The following is a 23,386-nucleotide window of genomic DNA, read 5'->3' on the forward strand; positions in this document are numbered from 1 at the left end:
TCATTTAGTGAATGTGATTTTATGAAGGAGTGTGTCGTTAAAGCCGAAATAATTTGTCCAGAAAAGGTAAAAGCATTCAAAGAAATAGCGTTAACTAGTGACACTGTGGCAGATAGAATAAATGATATGTCAGTCAGATTGTGTGAACAATTAAAGATTTTGAATTCTTTTCATTGGCTCTCCATGAGTCAACTGATGAACGGGTGTAGTAGAGTTGGCTATATTCATAAGGGCCTGTGTCAGGAATTTTGAGATACGTGAGGAGCTAATTGAGCTATATAATATGTATAACACCACAACAAGCGAGGATGGTTTTGAGAAATGACAGGAGGTGATATTTTAGTACAATTTATCTTTGGTAAAGCTAGCTAGTCTAACAACGGATGGCCCACCAACCATAAAATGAAATGGTTTTGATGCAAAGCTACTTGAAAAACTAAGAGAGACTGTTGTTCATTTTAAATTTCCTCATTTTCAGTGCATCATTCACCTAGAAACATTCTTCGCGAAGCAATTACAGTTCCAACATGTCATAAGACCGACTTCAGTCGCTCTCAATTTTATTCGTGCCCATGGTTTAAATCATCGCCAATATTCAATGTTTCTGGATGACATTGGCCACGATGGCTGCCTGGTCGTTCGGTTTGCACGCTGGACTGTCGTTCAGATTTATCGATGGTCCCGGGTTCAAACCCTGCCCGCTCCCATCCCCCGTCGTCCTGCGGGAGGTTTGGACTAGGAAGTAATTATCTTCAACTCTGAAGGAACATCCGAAACATGTAAAACATTTTACAAACATTTTTACAATTTTTGTTCCCTATTGCACAGAAGTCCGCTGGCTCTCATGTCATAAATTATTGAAGAGATTTTTTGCACTGCGTGAGGAAATAGTATTGTTTCTGAACATGAAAGGTGAATCTATTGACGAATGGGTTCAGGATTTGGCATTAGCAGTTGATCCCATTGGTCACCTTCAAGACTTAAAACTGAAACTTCAAAGTAAAGACTAAATTGTCACAACTGCGTGTAATCATGTGAAGTGCTTAGTCGCAAAATTACGACTGTGGATAAACCAAATATGAAGAGGAAATCTTGTTAACTTCTCAACGTGTCAACAACTAAAAAGATTAAATACGACTACAACATTTGGTAAAAATGTCCACACCAGAAATCGTTAGTAGATGCTTTCAATGACCGTTTTTGTGACTTTGTTCCGTAGGCCCTACGAGCAAGAATTTTCGTTGTTTGTATCTCCATTCTCATTTGATTCTAAAATTGCTGATGGTAATGTGCAACTAGAACTGATAGAATAGCAGTCAGATTCTTTGTTGAAAGCGAAGTATATAGAATTGGTTGTGCATAAATTTTACAGTTATTTATCCTGAACGGTACGTTGAATTGCGGAAATTGTCAGCCAGAATACTTGTGGTTTGCAAGCACGTAACTCTGGGAGCAGTTCTTTTCCATAATGAAAGCTACAAAAGCACCTCACCGTTCGAGATTATCTCATCAAAATTTGTCATCAGTGATGAAAGTGTCAGTGGAAAACAAACTTCAACATGACATTATTAAGCTTGTATCTCATAAAAGATGTCAAGCATCAGAACAAAGAAACTAATGCGCAATCATAAACATTTTAAATTACCAAATAGTACTACAATTTAGCTAACTAAGGTATGTCATTAATTATTGTATTCTATTGTATTGTATCTAATTTACATAAAACTAGTATATAGGCTGTTTTGCAACTGATTTTTGGCTGCGGCCCCTCAGGTCATAGTAAGTTCTGATGCGGCCCATACACATTAATGAGTTTGACATGCCTGATGTAGATGGTACCCTCATTCAGTTTTTGTGTCATGACATTATCCACTTGTGACAATTAGGTCTTTGTGTGTAATGGCATAAGTTAGTTACGACATTTAGGAGTCATGCCACAAGTCAAAACCATATCAGATTATGGAACTCCACATGATGTCTCTCAAAAAGCGTAAGATATTAACATAACGTAATGTCTTCAAACAGCAAGAATTACCAGTTAATAGTAAACCATTTGCGAAATTATTTTTCAGTTTTACTTAACTTCAAATGTTATCCATTCCACCTAAAGACTTCGTATCTACTTTTGCTTACCAATGTGTATGTGTGCATCCATACTGTTGACTATTGCAAGTGTTAAGCTAGAAAATGCTACACTTAATAACTATAATACAACGCTAACACTATAACGCTAGATACATCAGTCCATTTATTTACACACCCCTCATAGTACGAGGCTACACACAACACTGTGATATGAACTTTCTTACCAAGGGGAATAACTCTACATACTAGTAACAAACACATACACATAATGTTAACAGCAAGTGTACTGGTAACTATCAATAAGGGAATAGAAGTTTTAGTTCATAACATGTCTGTGTACATTACACAACCTAGTTTCTATGTCTTCTGTCATACTAGGAGACTGGACAATACTAAGTTACTAGAATGGTGTTGGGTCCACAAGAACAGCAGTATGTGCTACAGGTGTTTTAGGATATCACACAGGTGTTTTAGGATATCACCATCTCCAAAACTTTTTCTTAGGGCTGACCAATGAAACCCTTCAGTTTTTCTAAAGACACTGAGTGGAAAAAAAATCATCCACAAAATAAACAACTTCAAATGAATACACTTTTTGTTAATGTCTTTAATGTGAAAGAGTCTTGTTGCTTTAATAATTACTTAAGTGTAATCAGTCACTCATTAGATCATTAAAATACAAAATATTTGTATAATGCTAGGGAAATGGAGAAGTGGTATTAAATATATGTATTAAATATGTATTAAGTAACAATAAACATTATTTCCTTACATAGTCGGGGACTAATCTGGGCACATTCACATTGTCCTCCAGAAGGAGCGGTATATTTCTTTACATGTTTGGAGCATTAATACAATTTCATTATCAGATGTTAATACTCTAACTCACTAATAAACTCTGCACTCTATCCAGAAGAAATTAATTGTAAATAAAATAAATGAGAAATGGACGAGCTCTCATCCAAATCACAAGAAAGATGACGCTTACTATAAGCTATCCCGACAAGACCAACGTCTAATCTTTCGACTCAGGACCGGACACAACAGAATGCGACAACACATGTACCGGAAGCTCAAAATTGGAACCAGTGAAACCTGCCCATGTGGAGTATCACCAGAGAATGCCGACCACGTCCTCCAAAACTGCTCTCTTTACCAAGAGGCCCGTACAAGACACTGGCCCCAAATCACCCCAATAGAAATAAAACTATATGGAGAGCTCCCTGATTTGGAAACCACTGCGCAGTTCATCTCATGTATTGGTCTAGTCATCTGAACACTCCAACATAACAATGAGAACGAAGAAGAAAGATGTTAATACTGAAAGCTATTAGAATATTCAAACAATATCCCCAAGAAAGTGAATTTTAAATTGGGGATTTTACTGTTTTTTTTTCTTCTAGTGCACAGGCCTGGAGTATGCTTTAAACAGAATGTTAACAACTGATAGCTGAACCATAGAAACCAAAAAGTAATTTAAAAAAAAAATTGCACATAAAATGTTTTAAAATTTTAATTACATTTACTTTGCAGCTATAAATCAATGCACAATAAAGTTACATTCAGTTTACAGTATTAACAAGATAGTTAATATTTAACAATTATAATGAACAAACATTTGTGAAATTTCCAAAAATTATTTTACACGGAATAGAATTTTTCTCTGCATGCGATGTTGAATTTCTCCCCGTCTCAACATTAAAGTTAAAACTTTGTGAATTGCTCTCTCTGGATATTTCTGAAAAAAAAAAAAAAAAATTAAATTTAAGAGACATTTTTGTTAAAAACAAATTCAGTAACAAATAATCTTAGCAATTTTAAAAAATTAACTCCAGTCTCAATTGTTACTATTTCATATAATGATTCTAAAACGCTGATTGCAATAATAAAATTCTAAACAAATTTTTGTTATTTATTCATAGAAAAAAAATAATTATTTTTGCAAAACCCCATTACCTGTCTGGTAAAATCTTGGACTATAGCATGTTCAGAAACTTGAGAGCCAATCACAAATCTTCTTTTAATTTGCTTCTCTATTCTGCTCAATAACTCCTGATCCTCTTCTGTTGTAAAACCTTCAGCGCCTAAAGAAAAAAAAAACAACAAAAAAACACATAATTTTGACTCTCAGTGACTAGAAGCTTTGAAAACATTGTCACTAACTTTTAAAAAAATTGTTCAATCTTGGAATATACAAAACATTTTAGAATAACTGACTTACCAGCCAGATCACCAGTAGTGGCAGCATCAAGTGTTGAGACTTGGAAAAGTCTCAATGCTTCATCCACATCTGCTTCAGTAGCGAAAGGAGCCAACCTCATCTTGGCCTGAGATTCAGCAATACGAATAATGGCTTCCAATTGCCTGAAGAAAATATAAGTCACGGATAAAAATTAGCTTTGAACTTCCTGAAGAAAAAAATTAGGCAAATATAATTAGTTCTATCAAAACTAATAATAATCAGAATTACTTAAAATGCCAACTACAAATCTAGCTTCCACTTTAAACTAATTTACCACTTTGTTCTTTAAGTAGCAGCTTAGAGCATCCCTAAAGCAATGTCGGCTAAGTAACCCACATAATAATAATAAGGCTTGCCTTTGAGTCAGAAGATTAATGAGGAGTGCAGTATTTTATGTGGCTATGCAGCCCCAGCTGTGATCTACATATTTAGCCGGATCCAGAGCAGACATAAACCATATAGATTTATATGAAATGTCTATTAGTTACAAAGAAAATTCAAACACATACCTGACAGTGATGGGGATGCTTATCTTTTTCCCAGTTTCTCTCTCATATTCACCAGCTTTATTTCTCATCAGCACATAGCGATTCTTTAGTTTCTCAGCAGCCTCTTCAGACAGACGCGGCCCACATTTGCTGGTGAAACAAACAACATCACATCAGCTCTCTCTCCAAATTTAAGAAAGAGTATATATTCATGAAATATGACTGCAAGTCATCTAACAGCTAATACCAGTTCACATAAATAATGTTTTTAAATCTCTAACAAAGTTATACGCTATTTTCAAGATTAGCTATGTAGAGGATTATTTTTTAAAAATTGATTTTAAGTCGCTCAATTTGAAAAGATGCTATTAATTTTGCGGCCATCACCTGTAAATACATATACATATGTAACATACTGTAAAGCAGTAAGTTGATTTCACAATATATAGTCTTCATCCTGTTCAAAATGTTGATAAGATCAACAACCACTTATTTTCTTCCAAAGACCATCCCTTTCATTTGTTCAAATAGGAATGGACATTGCACATACATACATCTCAACAATGCACATACATACATCTCAAGTTTGAAAACATTTAAAAGTTAGTTTGTGTTACTTATTAGCTGAATGGGTTCTAGATAGTCTGTAATTTATCGAGATGTTATTTCGATAACGGCTTAAGCACAATGAGATGGGCAAGGTGGCTGAATGGTAAGCCCTTGGCTTCCAAACAGAGAGGTCCTGGGTATAATTCTCTGTTTCTTGGTGAAAGCTGGGATTTTTAATTTTGGGATTTTAAGGACATCCTGAGTCCACCAAACTCTAATGGGTACCTCAGGGCCAGGTGACACACTACTTAACCGTTGGACATAGAAACAAATTACCTTTACATCATATGCCCCGAAGATCGCAAGGTCTGAAAGAGCAACAATACTTTTTTTTTTGAGCTTGAGTATTATGACTTAGGAGCCATAAATTTCCTTTATTATCTTGTTTATAAATTTTGATTAAGTTTTTGATAAAAGTGGTTCAGAAATTGTAGCTAAAAAGCTGTTAAGGTGACACATGAATGGTGAAAGATTTGTAAATGCAGTTGGTGGTTGTGCTGGTCACATGACACACTAGTTAACTGTTGGCCATAGAAACAGGATACATCATCTGACCCAAAGAGCGCAGTCTAGTAGAGATGTAGATGTTACATTAGTTGTGCTACAACAGTTAATTAGCATGACTATAAGGATGTACAAGACAATCAGTAGGTGGTGCTTACGCAATAAGGGGAAAGATTTTTTAAAATAAAATCTGAAGTACTTACTTTCTACAAAAAGCAATATATTTTTTTAAAGTATTCAACGGGATTTCCCCATCTTTCCCTTCTTCTGTACTTTGTAGAGCGTTGAGGTGGACATTCATCACATGCTTGGCTAAAGTCTTCGAACAGAAGCAAACATCATTGTGTTAGGTCAAGATAAACTCTTCCCTATGACATTTCTATCTTAGAGAAAGCAACGCAAGTAAAATGAAATGTTTCAAATTTAGAGACGAATTAGAAAAAACTAAAATGCTTATTTAACAAGGTTACAAAGACAGTTTGTGTGGTCCACCCAGGCAGGAAAAAAGGCAGGTTTCAATATTTTCAGAAGAATATCTGTATTAAATTCAATCAGAAGTGGTCCTCCCAGGCAGGTAAAAAGGCAAGTTTTAATATTTTCAGAAAGAATATCACAATGACATACTATCAAAGGCAAATGACAGAGAAGAATGGAGAAAGAAGGTTGACAGATCCTGTGTGGTGCCCCAATAGTCCAGCAGACCAAGGGATAGGTGAAAGTGAATGTGAAGTTAGATGTGCACCTGGCCTAACTGATGTCTTATAATGAGCATCTAATTGTTTTGTAGAGTCAATCTCTTATTCAAAGCCTCAAGAAAAAAATATTTCCGTTAATAAAAAAAATCCTTTAGTTGTGTGTTTCACCGAGGTATTGTGGCTTTCCAGTTCACGCAATAATATGAAAAACTACTTATTAATTGTTGTTTTAAATTATGCGCAACTAATTTGCATAGTAAATAGATTTTTCCGCTTTTAAAAAAAAGTTAAATTTTTTTTTGTAAATGTAGTATTTACTATGACAGAACTTACATATCTTAGCATTATAATTGTAAAAAACTATTTTTTTTTTTTTTACCAAAAATCTAAAACCATTAGCATAAATGTGTTTAAAAAAATGTTTTTTCAAATGCATAAAAAAAAAAAAAAAAACGCTCAGGGCTCAAGATTCCAGAAGGGGACTAATTCAACTTGTACCATCATATGATGTACAATTTCTTTACCATGTTCAAGATACCAAAAATTTTTTTTTAAAAATCTGAGATTTGGTGTGGGAGAAATAACGTGTACACATTTTTTAACTATACATACATAGAGAGTTGATATAAGCTTTGTAAAAAAACTGACCATGTCTCTGTTTTCATCATGTTCATCCTTGACAATGAATATCATATCAAATCTGGACAAAATGGTGGGCATGAAGTCAATGTTCTCGCCTCCTTTTGTATCATCCCAACGTCCAAACACTGAGTTAGCGGCAGCCAGAACCGAGCACCTTGAGTTTAAAGTAGTTGTGATCCCGGCCTACAAGATACAAGCAAATTTGATCTCACATTTTGAGATTGAACTTTTCTAGTATAAGCTTAACACAGGTATTGTTAGTACTGATCTGATGAATTAGTAGAACATAAATCATAGGAATGTTATTATGAAAGTATAGTGTCATCTTTTTAAAATAATTTTAAAGTGAAATATATTGTGTGAATATGTTCAATAACTATCAAAGGATTTTATATGATTAATTATTGAATGTAAAATAAAGTGCAGGACTAATAGAGAAACACTGTAGAACTTGTTTCATTCATTTATAAGTGAGAAAGCAGAACTGTGTGCAAACAAAAAAATGCAACAGAAGTAGATCTAATGAAATTAAGTTTAACAGTTACAACAATGATTGTAGATGTGAAAGGTTTGTATAAATCACAAGGACTATATTAACACCAACCTTGGCAATAGAAATTGTCTGCTGCTCCATGGCCTCATGAATGGCCACCCTATCGTCTTCCCTCATTTTATCAAACTCGTCAATGCAAACAACACCCCCGTCAGCAAGCACCATTGCGCCACCTTCCATGACGAAGCCACGCTGAGAAAAAAAAAAGTCATAATTTCAAAGCATCATTTTTAATTAGCTCTCTCTGTTTGTGTACTAGAGTAAATTAAGTGCTAGACAGTGTTTATTATACACAATAAAATTAAGCTAACTGGTAAAAGAAAAAAACTACTAAAAAAAAAATTAAGCAAGGCAATTGCAAGACAATGCTATATTAAGATTGGAACTGAAATGTGTCTTATGTTCACCAAATAAACAAACTGAAAAGACTTACCGATGAGGGATCACGCATGACAGATGCAGTCAGACCAGCAGCACTACTTCCTTTACCTGATGTATACACCTAGATTTAAAAAGACGCAAGGAAAGATTTGTTCACTTAACATGCTAAACTTTAGTTAAATATTTATTATTATTAAGCTTATCTATCTTTTTAAACATTTCCTTGATTTCACCATAAAAATATTGTATATTATTTTAAATCATTTAACTCTTTAGACACGTGTGGTAGTTAAGCCTCTTACCACTAGAATTGTTATTCCATTTTGTATGCGCTCTTGTAATAAAACCCGGCCGTTTAAAGGGTTAAGGAAGATATATGTAAAACACCTTACATTGCTATGAAACTAACAAATTACTTACTGCAATGGGAGAGCAACGCTCCACGAATTTGAGAAGTTGCGATTTAGCAGTACCAGGATCACCCAGCATAAGCATGTTAATGTCTCCTCTCCTAGTCAGACCATCTGGCAATCTACAACAAACATTGTCAAATGTGTTAAATGAAAATAACAAACTAATAAGAAGAAAATAGTTCATCATTGAAAAAATAACATCAAAATTGATAACACAAAAAAAAATAAACTTGATGCATTTGTAGATAGTGAAGTGTAAGAGCAGTTACCTTTTTCTAGAACCACCAAACAGTAAACACGCAATGGCTTTCTTCATATCTAAGCTTCCATAAATGGACGGTGCAATGCTTTTAGCTATAGTTTCATAGATATTAGGAGTGGCAGCCAGTCGTCTCAATTCATCCTCTTCTGACGGCGTCACAGAGCTGCCAGAAGTCCGGCCAGTGCCGTCTGTGTCAATCTTAACACCCACTATACGAAAATAAGGAAGCCTTATACCCACATTCACTTTGTCTCTGTTATTCCGCTAAAAGTAAATAAAAAAAAAATTGTCATTTTGATAGTAAACCTTCTTACACAAAAGAAAAGTGAACAGACCTTTTAACACACATAGATACAAGATTTCAACACTACAAGATTTTAAGCAATTTAAATGTCAAGAAATTGTGTTTAACACAAGCATTAAAATTAAAGGAATGATAAACAATATTAAGTGTCTACACCTTCAAACACCCATAAGCTAGTTTTAGTTGATATATAAAATCATGAACTAATACTAAAATAGCCAAAACCACAGGGTATTAACCAAAATAATCTGGAACAACAAAAGTCATCAATACAAAGAACAACCCAATAAATTGCCAAGTGTTGGCCATAAAAACAAAATTGCTTGGAGTGAAATGTAATCCTTGACATCATCATCTAATGTAGAGGAAGGTGTCGGTGCGTAGATTATGGTATTAGCACCAATGTTTATTAAGTGCACATTTTTTGAACGCACTTTCTTTGTTGCCTTGTTGCTTGTAGGCTTATGGAGTGGTTTTGTTATGCTGGTGTAAGTTTGTTGAGATTCTTCTGTGTTCCCCTGTTTAGGGTGAGTATCTAAGGCATGACTGCATTTCGTAGTTGTTTTCGATGCCATAGTATACTAGACTGGTTCTTTTAGGTTGTCATTATTTATGTCTCTACAGGGAGTTAGTATGGGATTGGAAGTCTACAATGAAGACTTGAGTCAGCAGTGTGTTGTGTTGTGGTTTCGAACATTAATGTGTACGTTGTGGGACAGCAAGGTGTAGAATTATTATTTAATTAATAGATCCACAATATTAGAATGTTCATCGTAACTTAAAATTCATATAATTAAACATTTACATTGTCAACAGAGAGTCACTTATTTAATGCAAGCACGAAGGTGCCTGGTTGAATGTCAGGGGCCCGGGCAAACGAGCTAAGGCCTTAACACAACCCTGACAGAAGGCATGGAATTTTTTTTCCCTAGGCCAAATAAGTTTGTTGCAGCTTTGATTCCTAATGTCAATACTTTCAATGATTCCCTAAAGGCAACACAAATATTCTCTCAGATATTCCATCCCAACACACCAGCTGAAAAGATTGGCAAAGAGGGGTACGCGACAATTTGTTCACCCGACAGATTGCTCTCTGTGAGTTGGATCACGACAAATCATTTACAGGATAGTAACAAGTCTGTAAGCAAGTTGCTGGTGAGCAATATGTCGGGTGAACGAATTGTCATGGAACCGGTCAACAGTGCACTGAGAATGTTATAGGAGCATGACTGATGCACTAGACAAAGGTTATAATGATAGTTTCAAAAATTGTCTGACACCCTTTCAATCCACCACAGCCCAATCTAGCCCTAAACCAAGATCAAATCTCATGCCAGAGACTTTCACTTCAACTACTTACTTTTGTGGGCTTGCTGGTTTTCTTGATGGAATAAATGCCCATGACAGTGACTCTGTTACCAGGAACTATCCGATCACACAAGTATCTATAAGATTTAAAAAGAAACAAAGATGACTCCTTTGGTTTCACGGATTCAAAAGTTTTAAATTCCACAATCATCTCTCAACAATACGAAAATATATATAAAAAAAGATATATCTTATTTGACTATACAATACAGAAGGATGTAGATGAATGTGTAGAGTGACTCACCTATCACAGTAAAGCTGCAAATGTCTGGGCAGCTCACCATTCGGCACATCTTCTGGCGCTTCTTGAAGTTTTAGAGTCTGAAAGTCTACACATTTACATTTGTCTGGGATGATAAAGAATGGATCTACTGGACACTTGGGTCTCCCAGCTTGTTCCCTAATAAAATATTGAATCAAAGAAACTAAAAAAATATATTTTTTACAACAGCACACAGCGTTTCTCAAGGAAACATACATTTATGGCTAGACAAATGTTTATTCAGTAGTGTTTGCTAAAGTGTAATTAGTATCTTTCTTTTTCACATTACTACATATAACAAGTTACCACATCTTAGTAGAGTTTTAGTCATACAGTTTTCTCCAGAAAGTTACTAACTAGTAAGGTCCAACATCTACAGAATTCTCTGTCTACAATACCATACTCACCAGATTATATAATTTTTTTTTAAAAAAGAGATTCACAATCCTGAGTAAAAAAAAAATTGCCGTCCTTACGTGTTGCATTTTCTTGGCAAAGCATAGCCTTCGAGTCCTGGCTTGACCTGGATGTTGTTAATCACATTGGAGCAACTGCGGCACTGAATAGCCAGACGTATCGCCTTTGATCGTATTCCAGATGCAGCTATAACTATACCGGGGATCTTCACCAAACGTGACATCTGATCTGACTAAAAAAAACATAATGAGAAAGAGCTACAATTATTTCCAACCTGAAGCATTTTTAATTATGATATTAAAATATTTTTTTGTAAAGACTGATGGATTTGTGCACAAATTTAATTATTTGTGTGAGCAAAGTTTTGTTGATGCACTTAAAAATGCTTAGTTCACTTGCTTCATTGACCAACCATCAACCATGATTAAAAAAAAATATTTACATAACCAGCTTCAAATACCATAAAAACTAAAGTCAGTAAAGTTAAAATATTTTAAATACCAAATAACTTAAAATTTTTAGTGTTTTTATTCTTCTGCATTATATTTGTCTTGTCCTCGGTTTATTATATATATTTTTTTCTCAATTGTTCAATGACCAAACTCGATTGTTCTGTTTTTCTAAACTAGGTCACTTTCATTTCCCTATTCAAGTTCTAATTTTTTGTCTAACAAATGTACATTACAGGAATCCTAACTTCCCAATTTTTTTTTTGTTTCTGGGAAAAATTAAAATGTTGGCTTCTCCAAAGCAATGAATAGTATTGAATCACCAACACCAAAAAAGTGATATATATATATATATATTAATTAAAGCTATATATATGCTATAAAATACCTTCAAATCTCTAATGCCACAAGCATTAGAAGCAGATGTCAACATGACTTGTATATCTTCTACTTCCTCTTCACCCTCAGGGCGGGGACGAGTGATTTCGTCAGCAACTTCTTTAGCTGCTTCTTCAAACTTGAAAAATAAAAAAATAAAATAATGCATTAGCATGATTAGGTACTGCTGCAAATTATTTTAAATTCCAATAAATTGAAAGAGAAAAAAAAAAAAGGTAAGATTGGCAGCAAGGTGTAAGTAAGCTTGGCAAAGCATTTTGACATATTTATAATAAATTAAATAAATGGAAAATAAATTACCAAAGGTAAATGTTCGGAAGGCTGCTTAAGCAACTTTTCTGCCAGCGTTTCATCATAACTGCCAACATCATCCAGATCTACCTCCAACATAAACTGCTTGAGATTGTAGTTTCTCTTCAGCTGATCTCTTAAATTACAAAAAAATGCAAAAATGGTTGAAGTTATTATTCACTGTGTCACATTTGATTTCTACAGACTTTTCTCATTCAAATTTTTATGTTATATTATTTAAAAAATATAATATAATACAAACCCCCCCGCCCCCCAACACAAAAAATCCTAGGCCTAGGCCCTGGCTATGCCCAAGATATAATCACTTCACTATAGTATAGAATAGTATAGACTAGATACTGATAGACATGGAGGCTATTCTGGGTATTCATAATCATAGAGGACATAGGAATAATACTACTAATTAACAATAGGATAGTATAGAGTATAGATCTAGCCTAGCAATCTAGCTAGATGATACTAAATCTCAAGCAGATCTAGTATCTCTAGACTCTAGTACTCTAGTCCAGTAATTCCCAAATTTTTTATTCCTATAAAATGGAAAACAACAAACATTCTGAGTATTTGGAATCTTATCTAGTGACTAATTGTAAAAAAGTAAAGTAAAGTTACCCTTTCAGACCTTGCGATCTATGGGGCAGATGATGTTAAGGTCATCTCAGTTCTGTTTCTGTGGCCATCGGTTAACGAGCGGGTGTCATGTGGCCAGCACAACGACCAACTGCCTTTACTTTCCCCAACTAAGGTCAGGTACCCATTAGAGTTGGGTGGACTCAGGGACGCCCTAAAAATCCTGAAATTCGAAATACCAGACTTCACCGAGATTTGAACCCATGACCTCAGGTTCAGAAACCGAGCGCTTAGGCTTAACCACTCAGCCCCAACCCCCCCAGTGACTAATTGACTAACCACTAATTATAGTAATTGACCTAATAAGGCTAATACTACTAATAGATCTAAATGATATCTAGATAAAATAATAATCTGATAGATTCTAAACTCTAGATTAGATTATTAGATCTACAGTATAGTATAGTCAGTATAGTTGTCTATAATTATAGCAGATTCTATATTCATAATATTGTAGTTCAATCTCAGACTAGAGTCAGACTATGTTATGTTGTATACGTTAGTTCTAGATCTAGATAGTATAGTGTCTAAAGTACTCAAAGTCTACGACTAAGAAGTATGAGTGTGTCCGTGTGATGATCAACAAACATCTAATAGATCTAGAGTCTAGAGTCTACATACCGATAGCGATACGAAAAATTTCTTTCGTGAAACTCCCGAATGAATTGCTTCAATCTCTTTTTAATGTGTTGTCGATCAATTTGAGACTCATCATTTGGTTCATCAGGACCAAAAGTATCGCTGTAAAATATTCCAACATCATCAAAACCTGGTTCCATTTTAGACGATGTGTTTCGAGACTGTCTCGGTGGTCTACGCTTCTTAGTACTTACTTCTTGCCTTCAACTAGTCTATTCTAGTCCTAGATCTATGTCCAGAAGTAGATCTAGATCCGAATAAAAGATGAAATGTTTTTTTTAATTGATCTAGATCTAATCTATTCTATAGATCTAGATCTCTTGATCTCTATTTAATGATAGATCTAGATCTAGATCTATATATAAATATATAATATAAGTCTAGATATAGATGACAATAAAGAGCGCGGATTTTTTCCCGCAATTTGTCAAAACGGAAATGTTGTAAATGTAGAAATAATATATCGCTTTTTTTCTAAATTGTAATTCTCAATTATATATCTATATAGATCTGTACTTGCAATCCGGGACCCTTTCTTTATGCTCGCTCTCTATGTGGATCTATCCAGTGCCTCTAGAGGTCTAGATAGGTGTGGTTTTGTCTTCGTTGTTTTTTTTTTTTTTTTTGGTAGTAAAATAATGTATGCGAGTCTAAAATCTTTGTGCGTCTGTCCTGTTTCTAACATGTTATCTTATCTTATATAAAACAGACGTTATTTCAAAAAGAAGATGATTACGTCCTACGCGTCATGCATTTAGTCATGCATATTAACCAATGACCTAAACTCCGCAAAGTCACTGGTTTTTAAGGCTAGTTCAGGCAACCCATTCCATGCTCTAATAGCGCTAGGGAAGGAGCATTGGTACAAATTTGTCCTAGCATATGGGACGAGGAATGTGCTTTTATCTTTGTGTCTTTCAGAGTATTTTATTAAATTTTGTTTTTGTATTTGAAGATTATGGTTCAGTGTTTTATTTATAATTGCTACTTTACTTTTAAGTCTTCTGAAGGCTTTCTAAATTTAATGATTTTACTAAAGGTGTTACTCTAGTCAAATGTGAATATTCGTTTGTTATGAATCTCACTGCTCTATTTTGTGTCTGTTCCAGTTTCTTAATGTTTTCTTGAGTCGAGGGGTCCCAAACAGAGGACACATATTCTATTATTGGCCTAACCAAGGTTAAATAACATTTTAGCTTTATGTTCTTATTTGATTTATAGAAATGTATTCTATTCCTAATTCCTATTTTATTCCTAATGTTTTGTTTGATTTTTTTTTATAGTTTCGTCAATATGGGGATTCCATGACAGTTTTTCGTTTATTATAGCACCTAAGTATTTTGCGTTTTTAGCCTGTGTTACTGGTTTACCATGAATAAGATAAGTGGAATTAACTGGTTTTAGTTTTTTGTTTAATAATTGACATTTTTCTAGGTGGAAAGACATGCTCCAATTTGATTCCCATTTCTGTAATTCTTCTAATTCTCTTTGTAAAATGTCTGTGTCTTGTATTGTTTTTGTTCTTCTAGATATTATGCAATCGTCTGCAAATAATCTGACTTTTGTCACAAGTAACTTTGAAATACATGCTCCATATAAGTATCCTATACTCTGCTAACAAAATCAAATTAATATCATGTAAGCTTTTTTTACGTTTTGGTTTGGGTATTTTATAGACATGGTAGAAAAGGGAAAAAATGTAAACCAAAACAACACACTCCTTAAGAAAGGAAATGGGGACAACGCACTTCTCACGGAAACACAAATAAATTTAACAAATCACAGTAAATCCAAAGAAATCATAAAAACCAAAGTAAGAAGAGCACAAACCCAACTTGCTCGTACACAATCTTTATCCATATCCAGTGGACTTATGCGTACATAAACTTTCATATTAGTGAAAATGTTTTATGATCCTGCTGGATTTAGATCTAATAAATAAGGAGAATTATGTGTTACATCGTTAAATGTTGTTTTATTTTTCTTTGTGTAGGGTAGTTAACCCAGTCAAAAATATTTTTTATGTACGGTTAATCATTATCATCTGAACAAAAACTTGAATATGAAAAAGTTATATAAACTAAATTAACATTTCAAATGAGGTGTAGTGTAACGGATAATACTAAATAATACATAATGTGTAAAACTTTATTTCAAATGTTAAAATCTTTAAAATATTTAAAAATGTTTATATAGTTAATTATATATATATATTATTAATATTTTTAAGGCGAAAAATATTTTTTTTAAAGTTAGTTAGTAAAAATAAATTAAATCCTGAAATAGCTTCCCTTAGAAGGTATGATTTTTTTAACACTTACCTCCCTTTCAATATTAACTGAAAACATACATGTAAATAAGGAAGTCAATAATTACCTGAATAGCTCAGAGATTACCACTTCGGCATTCCACCAAGGAGTCTCGATATGTGCACATAATGCTCGATGGGCTTCTGTTGATAAAACAACGCCCCAAGCCCATTTATTATCCGCTTATAATGGAAGCACCATCATAGCTTCAGCCTCGCAGTTTATTTAACACTTTCTCTCCTAACTGACGATCCCAGCGTTGATTCCACCAGAATGTGATAAATAATTACGGAGAGAAAGAGTTAAGAATAAATGGGGATTGTTTATTACTTGAAGCATTTGTTCAGCCGCTTCGGTTAGTTACTCAATTCTCACAAATACGAAAGCCTAGAAGTAACTCTCTGATGGGCTATATTGCTAAACGTAAACATTATGTATGTGTCAGACGCGAAAAGCCCAAATTTTTAGTAAAAAAAATGACAAAAGCATCGACTTATATATTATATAAGTCCATGGACAAAAGTCATTTCTCTAAAAAAGAAGTTACGAAAGTTATATAATATAAAACCATTTTTTATGCCTATGTATGAAAACCATAGATATATATAAATATTTATATATATATATATATATATATATATATATATATATATATATATATAATATATATATATATATATTATGCATATATATATAAATGAACATATAATATATAATACGCATATATATATATATATATATATATATATATATATATATATATATATATATAACCATTGTCCGCTGATGGTCGATTTAATTGTTTTTTCGCCGTCTGGTTTGTCCTCGGCAGCGGATTTTCCCGCGGCTTTTGTGAGTGACCTCCAGCTGTCTTATTCTGATGCCGCATGCAACCAGGTGCTCTCTTCTTTGTCAGCTAAGGAAAGCTGACGCCTAAACTGGTCTTTGAAGCGTTTCGGTGTGGCGCATCTTTTACACCGATCACCTTTTAGCCCACCAAAAAAAAAGACTGCCTTTGGCGTACGTTCGTCTCCCATACGGGAACACAAACCTATATATGGTTCTACGGCCTCCTTCAGTCAAGAAGCGGCTATGGATCATCTCTTGAATGCCTGGGCATTAGCTGGGTCCGGAACGATGTTGCCCACACATCAGTCCCCCCACCTCTCTCGGAGTCTCTCCACACAGTTGAAAAGGAACGGCAGTACCGAGACAGTTTGGGGTCAGCGGCGTCGCATGTTCTGCCTGGGTGCTGCAAAATGCCTTAGGGCCAAAATGCGGCCCACGGGCTAGATTAGGCCCGCGACGTGCTTTCATCGGCCCACCGAAACTTCAGCACAAAGTGTAGGAAATTTTTCCTCGCTTTAAAAAAAAAAAAAAAAAAAGTTGAAAAATGCTTTTAATGTACCTACGTTAGGGGCCTGATATTTACTTTGAAGGATTGGTGCCATGACATTTAAAATTTGTATGTGTATGAAATGGAAGAGCCGAAGAAACTACAAGTGGACTCTGAATTTAGAATCTACCAGGAAAGGTGAATGAATCTTTTTTTCTTTTTTTTTTCTCCTGTGGTATTACGCCGCCAACTTGTCGCCCTAGATCGCTACGCCTCTGACACAGCATTCCACGTTTAAGTACTTGATTTAATTCATTTATTGACGTTAAGGGAAAAAAATTATTTCTTGCGTAGCAGACATATAAAAAAATATTTAAAAAATAATTTAACGTCTCTACTTTACTACCACCATAAAGAACGTCGACAAGGTTGCTGCCCTTTGATCGCGGTTGCCATTTTGTTCTCTTTTGATTAGCAGAAGAGAATAATTTATACGTGCCAATTGTTGCTTGTCGAAATTCTTTACTAAAAAAAAAACACACTCAAGACACATACACACACATAAACACAAATACACACTCTCTAGTTGCTGAAGAGAGCCAGTGTGCTGGAAGCAGGCAAGAAATATCCATACGCTGTGGCATTTTATGGCATTTTACGTCTCTAGAGACGATCTTTTCCCTTTGCAACTTCTTGTGTGACTAAAAAGGCCAATCCTTCATACACAGCTGCTGTCATAGGTTGGGCATATGTAATCACCAGGCGCCGTTGTATTTTTACCATTCTTTCTGCTGCTGTTGTCTATGGCATCTGCAATCCGAGACCCTTCCTTTATGCTCTCTCTCTCTATCTATCCAGGGCCACTTTTTCCCCAGCTGCTTGTGTCAATTTTGAAGAGCTTCATGTCGCGTTTGCATACATCAGTATACCGTAAAATTGGGTGACCAGTGGCTCTCCTGCCTTCTATTAGTAGTGATGGGAGCTAAACTAACTTTTAAAAGTTAAACTAAAACTAGTTTTCAACTAAAATAAGGTATTTAAACTATTAGTTTATCATGAATTTCAAAAGATAGTTAAACTAAACTAAAGAAAGTTAATTAAACCATAACAAACTTTTCATAACCTTTTTTTTTGGGGGGGGGGGGCAGCTTAGGGTCGAACTAGACCTATATAGATATAATCATCCAACTGTATGCCTACGGTACGGTTCGATCTTATTCTTTTAACATTCTAGTAATATTTATCCATAATAAAATCAGTAATAAGGAATATGTTTCTTACATAAACGTTAATGCACAATAAAATTTTAAAAAATATGTCTAAATAAATAAGGGTGCTTGTATTTTTGCCTTGAATTAAAACCTTTAGAAAATAGTGGTACTCTTTTTTTAAAAAATTATATTAACTTATTATATAACGGAAAATCTTACGAATACCGGTAAAGTTTAAAATCTTATTAAATAACATAGATTTAGAATTTCAAATTTAGATCTAGTATCCAAAGAAATAGAAACGAAATCGTTGGAGTTTTTAAAGCATTTGACCTGTATAACTATTTTATTGTGTAAAATACTTGCTTGACTAACCATGCCGATGTGCTATTTTCTTGTCTGACCACTAAAAATACAACTAACACTATAACCGTTTAACGCGCAAGGGAAAAAAAAAACTGGGTGACCTGGTCATTATGGACTGTACACTATATAGGCCTACACGTGTACGTCTATCTGGCCAGGTTGTTAAAATCAGTCGGACACCCCGTCTATTTACTTTCTAGACAGGGAAGATGGGTAACTATTTTAGTGTAAAGATATATCTACGAACATGCTTGACTAGCCACGCCAGTGTGTTATTTTCTTCTCCGACCATTCCACATTAAGCAAACACTATTGCATAACGCTTAATGCAGGGTAGTCTTGCAGTATTATCAACTACACACGTACAGTACACTAGGCCTACATGTGGTCATGTGTATGTCTAGCTGACCAAATTGTTAAAATCAGTTGGGCACAGCCAATTTACTTTATAGTCAGAGAGGGTGTGGATTAAGATTGTTTTTTCTAGAGTTGGTTACCCTAATGCTTTTAGATCTATATAGGCCTAGCTGTTGATTTAGACTTAATAGATCTCAATAATAAGTCTTAAGACTATAAAAAGGGTGTACTTGATATTCCTGCAGTTAAAAAAAATATTGTTTGCTGCAAATGAATTGATTAAGACCACTAAATATTGACCTAACTCACTAATCAGATTCCCACTAGAAACAGAAATTAAACACCACCATGTGGCTCACTAAAAAAATTCGGAACAATCCCATTCATAATACTGCATTGCTATACAAGCTTTTGGCAAAAAAAATGTTTAACATTTTATAATACTGCTACTTTCAGTTGCAAATATTTACTCCCATAACTTCTACCTGGATCTTACTTTACCCTCTTCAAATGTAGATTGACTAAATAGTTTGTTAACTGCATCATGTTTTTTTGATAATCAAAGTTATTGATATCACATGACCAGAAAACAGCGATGTGCATTTCAACCCTGACCACATGTTGAAAAGTTTTGCAAATTTTAATTCAACTATTTAGTTAGTAACTAAAACAAATTAATTAAACTACGATTTTAACTAAACTTTTTTCTAGATAAACATTGGCCTTAACTATTATTTTTTTTAGTTAAACTAAAAGTTTCTAACTTTTTAGTTAACTTTTGCCCATCACTACCTGTTAGATTGCCATACAGAATGTCTTGTGGAAGTCGACTTATTGGCATTCAACGAACGTGGCCAAGCCAGCCAAGGCGTCTGCTGCTGATAACCCTGATCTTCGTAGCACTTCCTCATTGGTTATTTTATCTTGCCACCTTATTTTACAGAACCGCCTTAGGCGTCGGAGGTGGAAGACATTCAGCTTTTTTTCCCGGCCATGAGTAGGTTGACCATGTTCCACTTCCGTACAGCTAAGTGATCATCACACAGGTCCGGTAGAATAAGGCTTTAGTATTGTTAGTCAGCAATATGTTGTCCCACACTCTTTACTGCAACTGTGACATGGTGCCCATTGCTTTGGCTATTCTGTTGTTAATGTCTTTATCCAGTAGAGCGTTGTCGGATATGATGGAGCCAAGATAGCAAAAGTGATCAACAATTTCTAGTGGTTGGCCATAAATATTTACTTGAGAAGCAGTATTTGTGTTCTGAACTAGTATTTTAGTCTTGCTTTGACTAATATTTAAGCCGAAATTCTGGCAAGCAGCAGATAGTTTGTCATCCAGGGACTGAATCTGAATATCAGAATCAGTCACAATCGCTGCATCATCTGCATACATGAGTCCCCTGATAAGTATCTTTCTAACCTTGATTTTTGCCCGCAGCCTTCATACATTTTGTATGGAGAAACACACCTTCGTTGATGTCGTTGTACGCATAATGCAGTAGACAGGAGAAGAATATGCAAAACAGAGTAGGTACGAGCACACATCCCTGCTTGACACCACTGCTAACCTCAAAAGGTGCGGATTGTGATCCATTGAATATGACAGTACATTTCGTTTCCTCGTGAACGCACTCAATAAACTTCAGTAGTTAGGGAGGGCAACCTATTTTCCTTAGGAGTTTGAAAAGGTCACTTTTGCTGACCATCTCAAAAGCTTTAGTCAGATCAACAAAAACGATGTAAAGGGGTCTGTCTCTCTCACTGAATTAATCCTGCAATAATCGCAAAGAGGATATCATGTCTATGGCGAATCTACCACTTCTGAATCCACACTGAGACTCTGGGTAGACTCTAGAAGCTATCACTTGCAGCCTGGATAGTGCCACCCTAGCAAAGATTTTGCCAACTATACTGAGTAGTGATACCCCTATAATTGTTGCAGTCACTCCGATCTCATTTTTTTCTTATATATTGTGGCTATATTTGCGTCACGCACAGGACCTGCTTCCCAGCAGCTTCAAAGATTATAGAGTTCAGGGAGCAGGAGGGATTCGTTGACTCTATCTACTTCCGCTGGGATACCATCACTCCCTGGAGATTTTATATTTTTCATGCTGTTTATTGTTGTTTTTTTTTAGATCACCAAGGCTTGGAAGCTCATCTAGGCATTCCAATACTGGAAGATCTGGTAGAGAAGCCAGGGGGACATCGTCTACTGTATTCTGTGTGGCATAGGCATCAAGGTAAGGTTCTCTCCATCGTTCTAGCTGTTTGGTTCGATCTGTAATTTTTTCTCCAGACCAATCGTCATATATATACTAGCTGGATATTATATTTTTCGCCAGACTAATCGTCATATATATATATATATATATATATATATATATATATATATATATATATATATATATATATATATATATATATATATATATATATAATATATATATATATATATATATTAGCCGGAGTAGCCGGATATTACCTGCGGTGTGAAGGCCTTAATTTGGGTATTACTAATCTATTGAATTGGAGAAAGATAACACATGTACCGGAAGCTCAAAATTGGAACCAGTGAAATCTGCCCATCTGGAGTACCACCAGAAAATGCAGACCACGTTTTTCAAAACTGCTCACTTTACCAAGAGGCCCGTATAAGACACTGGCCCCAAATCACCCCAATAGAAAGAAAACTATACGGAGAGCTCCCTGATTTGGAAACCACTGCGCAGTTCATCTCATGTATTGGTCTAGTCATCTGAACACTCCAACATAACAATGTGATGAAGGAGAAGAAAAGAAGGAGAAAGATCTATGTCAAACTTGCAAATGTACCTTTCAGACTTTTCGATCGCAAAGAAAATAAAAAGTAGTTTATGAAAACGGGTTTTCCCGATTTTTAAAAAGTTTTATTCTTTCATAGAGATAAATTTGGCTATGTTTTTTTTTTTTTTTTTTTTTACATTTTTGGGGCCACCCGGTTATGAGAGGGGCAGTAAATATACACACCACGGTTAGTGCCATGATCTAAGGAACATTTATATGCCAAGCTTTATTAAAGACTTGTCTAACAGTTTTTATTTAGAGTTGGGAAGACGAGAGGCGGAAGTTGAGGTATTTATGTATCCTAAAATTATTTTGGCATATAACAACTCTCATCTCGGATAAAGCTGAGATTTCGCAGAAATTATTTTTTATCTTCTTATCTTATATTATACAGACGTTACTTCGCAAAAAAAAAAATGATGATCACGTCCTACGTGTCATATCTAGTCATGCATGCTAACCAATGACTTAAATTCTGCCAAGTCACTGGTTTTCCTGGCTGACTCAGGCAACCCATTCCATGCTCTAATAGAAGAAGGAGCATTTGTACTCTTCTAATAAATAAAACAAATAATCTTCTTCTCATTTACGGATATCGGTTGTTCCGGATTTTTATGAAAAACATTCTAACTCATTTATGTAAAATTGCACTTCTATCGTACATTACATTTAATTTTCTAACTAAAACGTTTTAAAATCTAATTACCGTTAATATAATGTTCCGATTTTTAAGGAAAACAACTTCCCAACACCAAAGTATGGTATAAGAATCTCTCCACAGGGCTATGGTACATCTAATTTTCATACGAGACAATTCCAAACATTTAATTAACGGTATTAGATTTATCTAGAATTCTCTTTTTCTCTCATATCCGGAACAATCTATTATAGATACTTAAAACTATTGCAATGTTTCGGAAGGAAAATTAAAGTTTAATCATATTTTCAATAGCATTTAGTTGCTTTTTTTTCAATTTGACTGACAGACAAAACGCACAAAAAATGCGGCTTAATTCTAATATACTCGAAGACAAGCCTTATTATTATTACTATTATATAAGATAAGAAGATAAGATACATATATAAAGATAGAGAAAGTGAGAAAGATATAGCGACAGAGAGACAGTGAGAGAAAAAGATAGAGAGACACAGTGGAGAGACAGAGATAGATGGAGAGACCAAGAGAGACAGATAGATACAATGAGATATAGAAAGAGCAAGAGACAGGCTGAGACACAGAAAAAAAAAGAGACAGACAGAGAGAGAGAGAGAGAGAGAAAGAGAGAGAGAAAGAGAGAGAGAGAGAGAGAAAGAGAGAGAGAGA

The 23,386-nt window shown here is 34.7% G+C and overlaps 1 protein-coding gene across 1 annotated transcript; it reads right to left on the reverse strand.

Moving 5' to 3' along the window:
- Nucleotides 1-2,674: 2,674 nt before the first annotated feature.
- LOC106072150 (DNA replication licensing factor mcm5-like) lies at nt 2,675-13,852 on the reverse strand. The gene is made up of 16 exons (XM_013232468.2): nt 13,637-13,852; nt 12,374-12,500; nt 12,063-12,191; nt 11,285-11,457; nt 10,791-10,946; nt 10,539-10,623; nt 8,882-9,138; nt 8,620-8,731; nt 8,252-8,320; nt 7,870-8,010; nt 7,272-7,448; nt 6,132-6,247; nt 4,837-4,965; nt 4,307-4,449; nt 4,042-4,169; nt 2,675-3,823 (listed from the first exon to the last, which is right to left on the reverse strand). Exons 1-16 carry the CDS (start codon nt 13,792-13,794, stop codon nt 3,722-3,724), a joined length of 2,202 nt encoding a protein of 733 aa, XP_013087922.2. The 5' UTR covers nt 13,795-13,852; the 3' UTR covers nt 2,675-3,721.
- Nucleotides 13,853-23,386: the final 9,534 nt, after the last annotated feature.

The sequence above is a fragment of the Biomphalaria glabrata genome, chromosome 3 (assembly GCF_947242115.1).
Source record: "Biomphalaria glabrata chromosome 3, xgBioGlab47.1, whole genome shotgun sequence".
Classification (NCBI taxonomy): Eukaryota; Metazoa; Mollusca; class Gastropoda; family Planorbidae; genus Biomphalaria; species Biomphalaria glabrata.

What these genes read in the sequence shown, in the direction of transcription:
- LOC106072150 (XM_013232468.2), bottom strand. Translation starts at nt 13,794, where the DNA reads ATGGAACCAGGTTTTGATGATGTTGGAATATTTTACAGCGATACTTTT. An exon ending in AGCATCCCCATCACTGTCAG is followed by an intron (nt 4,450 to 4,836) that starts GTATGTGTTTGA and finishes TATTTTCTTCAG; the next exon opens with GCAATTGGAAGCCATTATTC. An exon ending in CACTACTGGTGATCTGGCTG is followed by an intron (nt 4,170 to 4,306) that starts GTAAGTCAGTTA and finishes TTTTTTCTTTAG; the next exon opens with GCGCTGAAGGTTTTACAACA.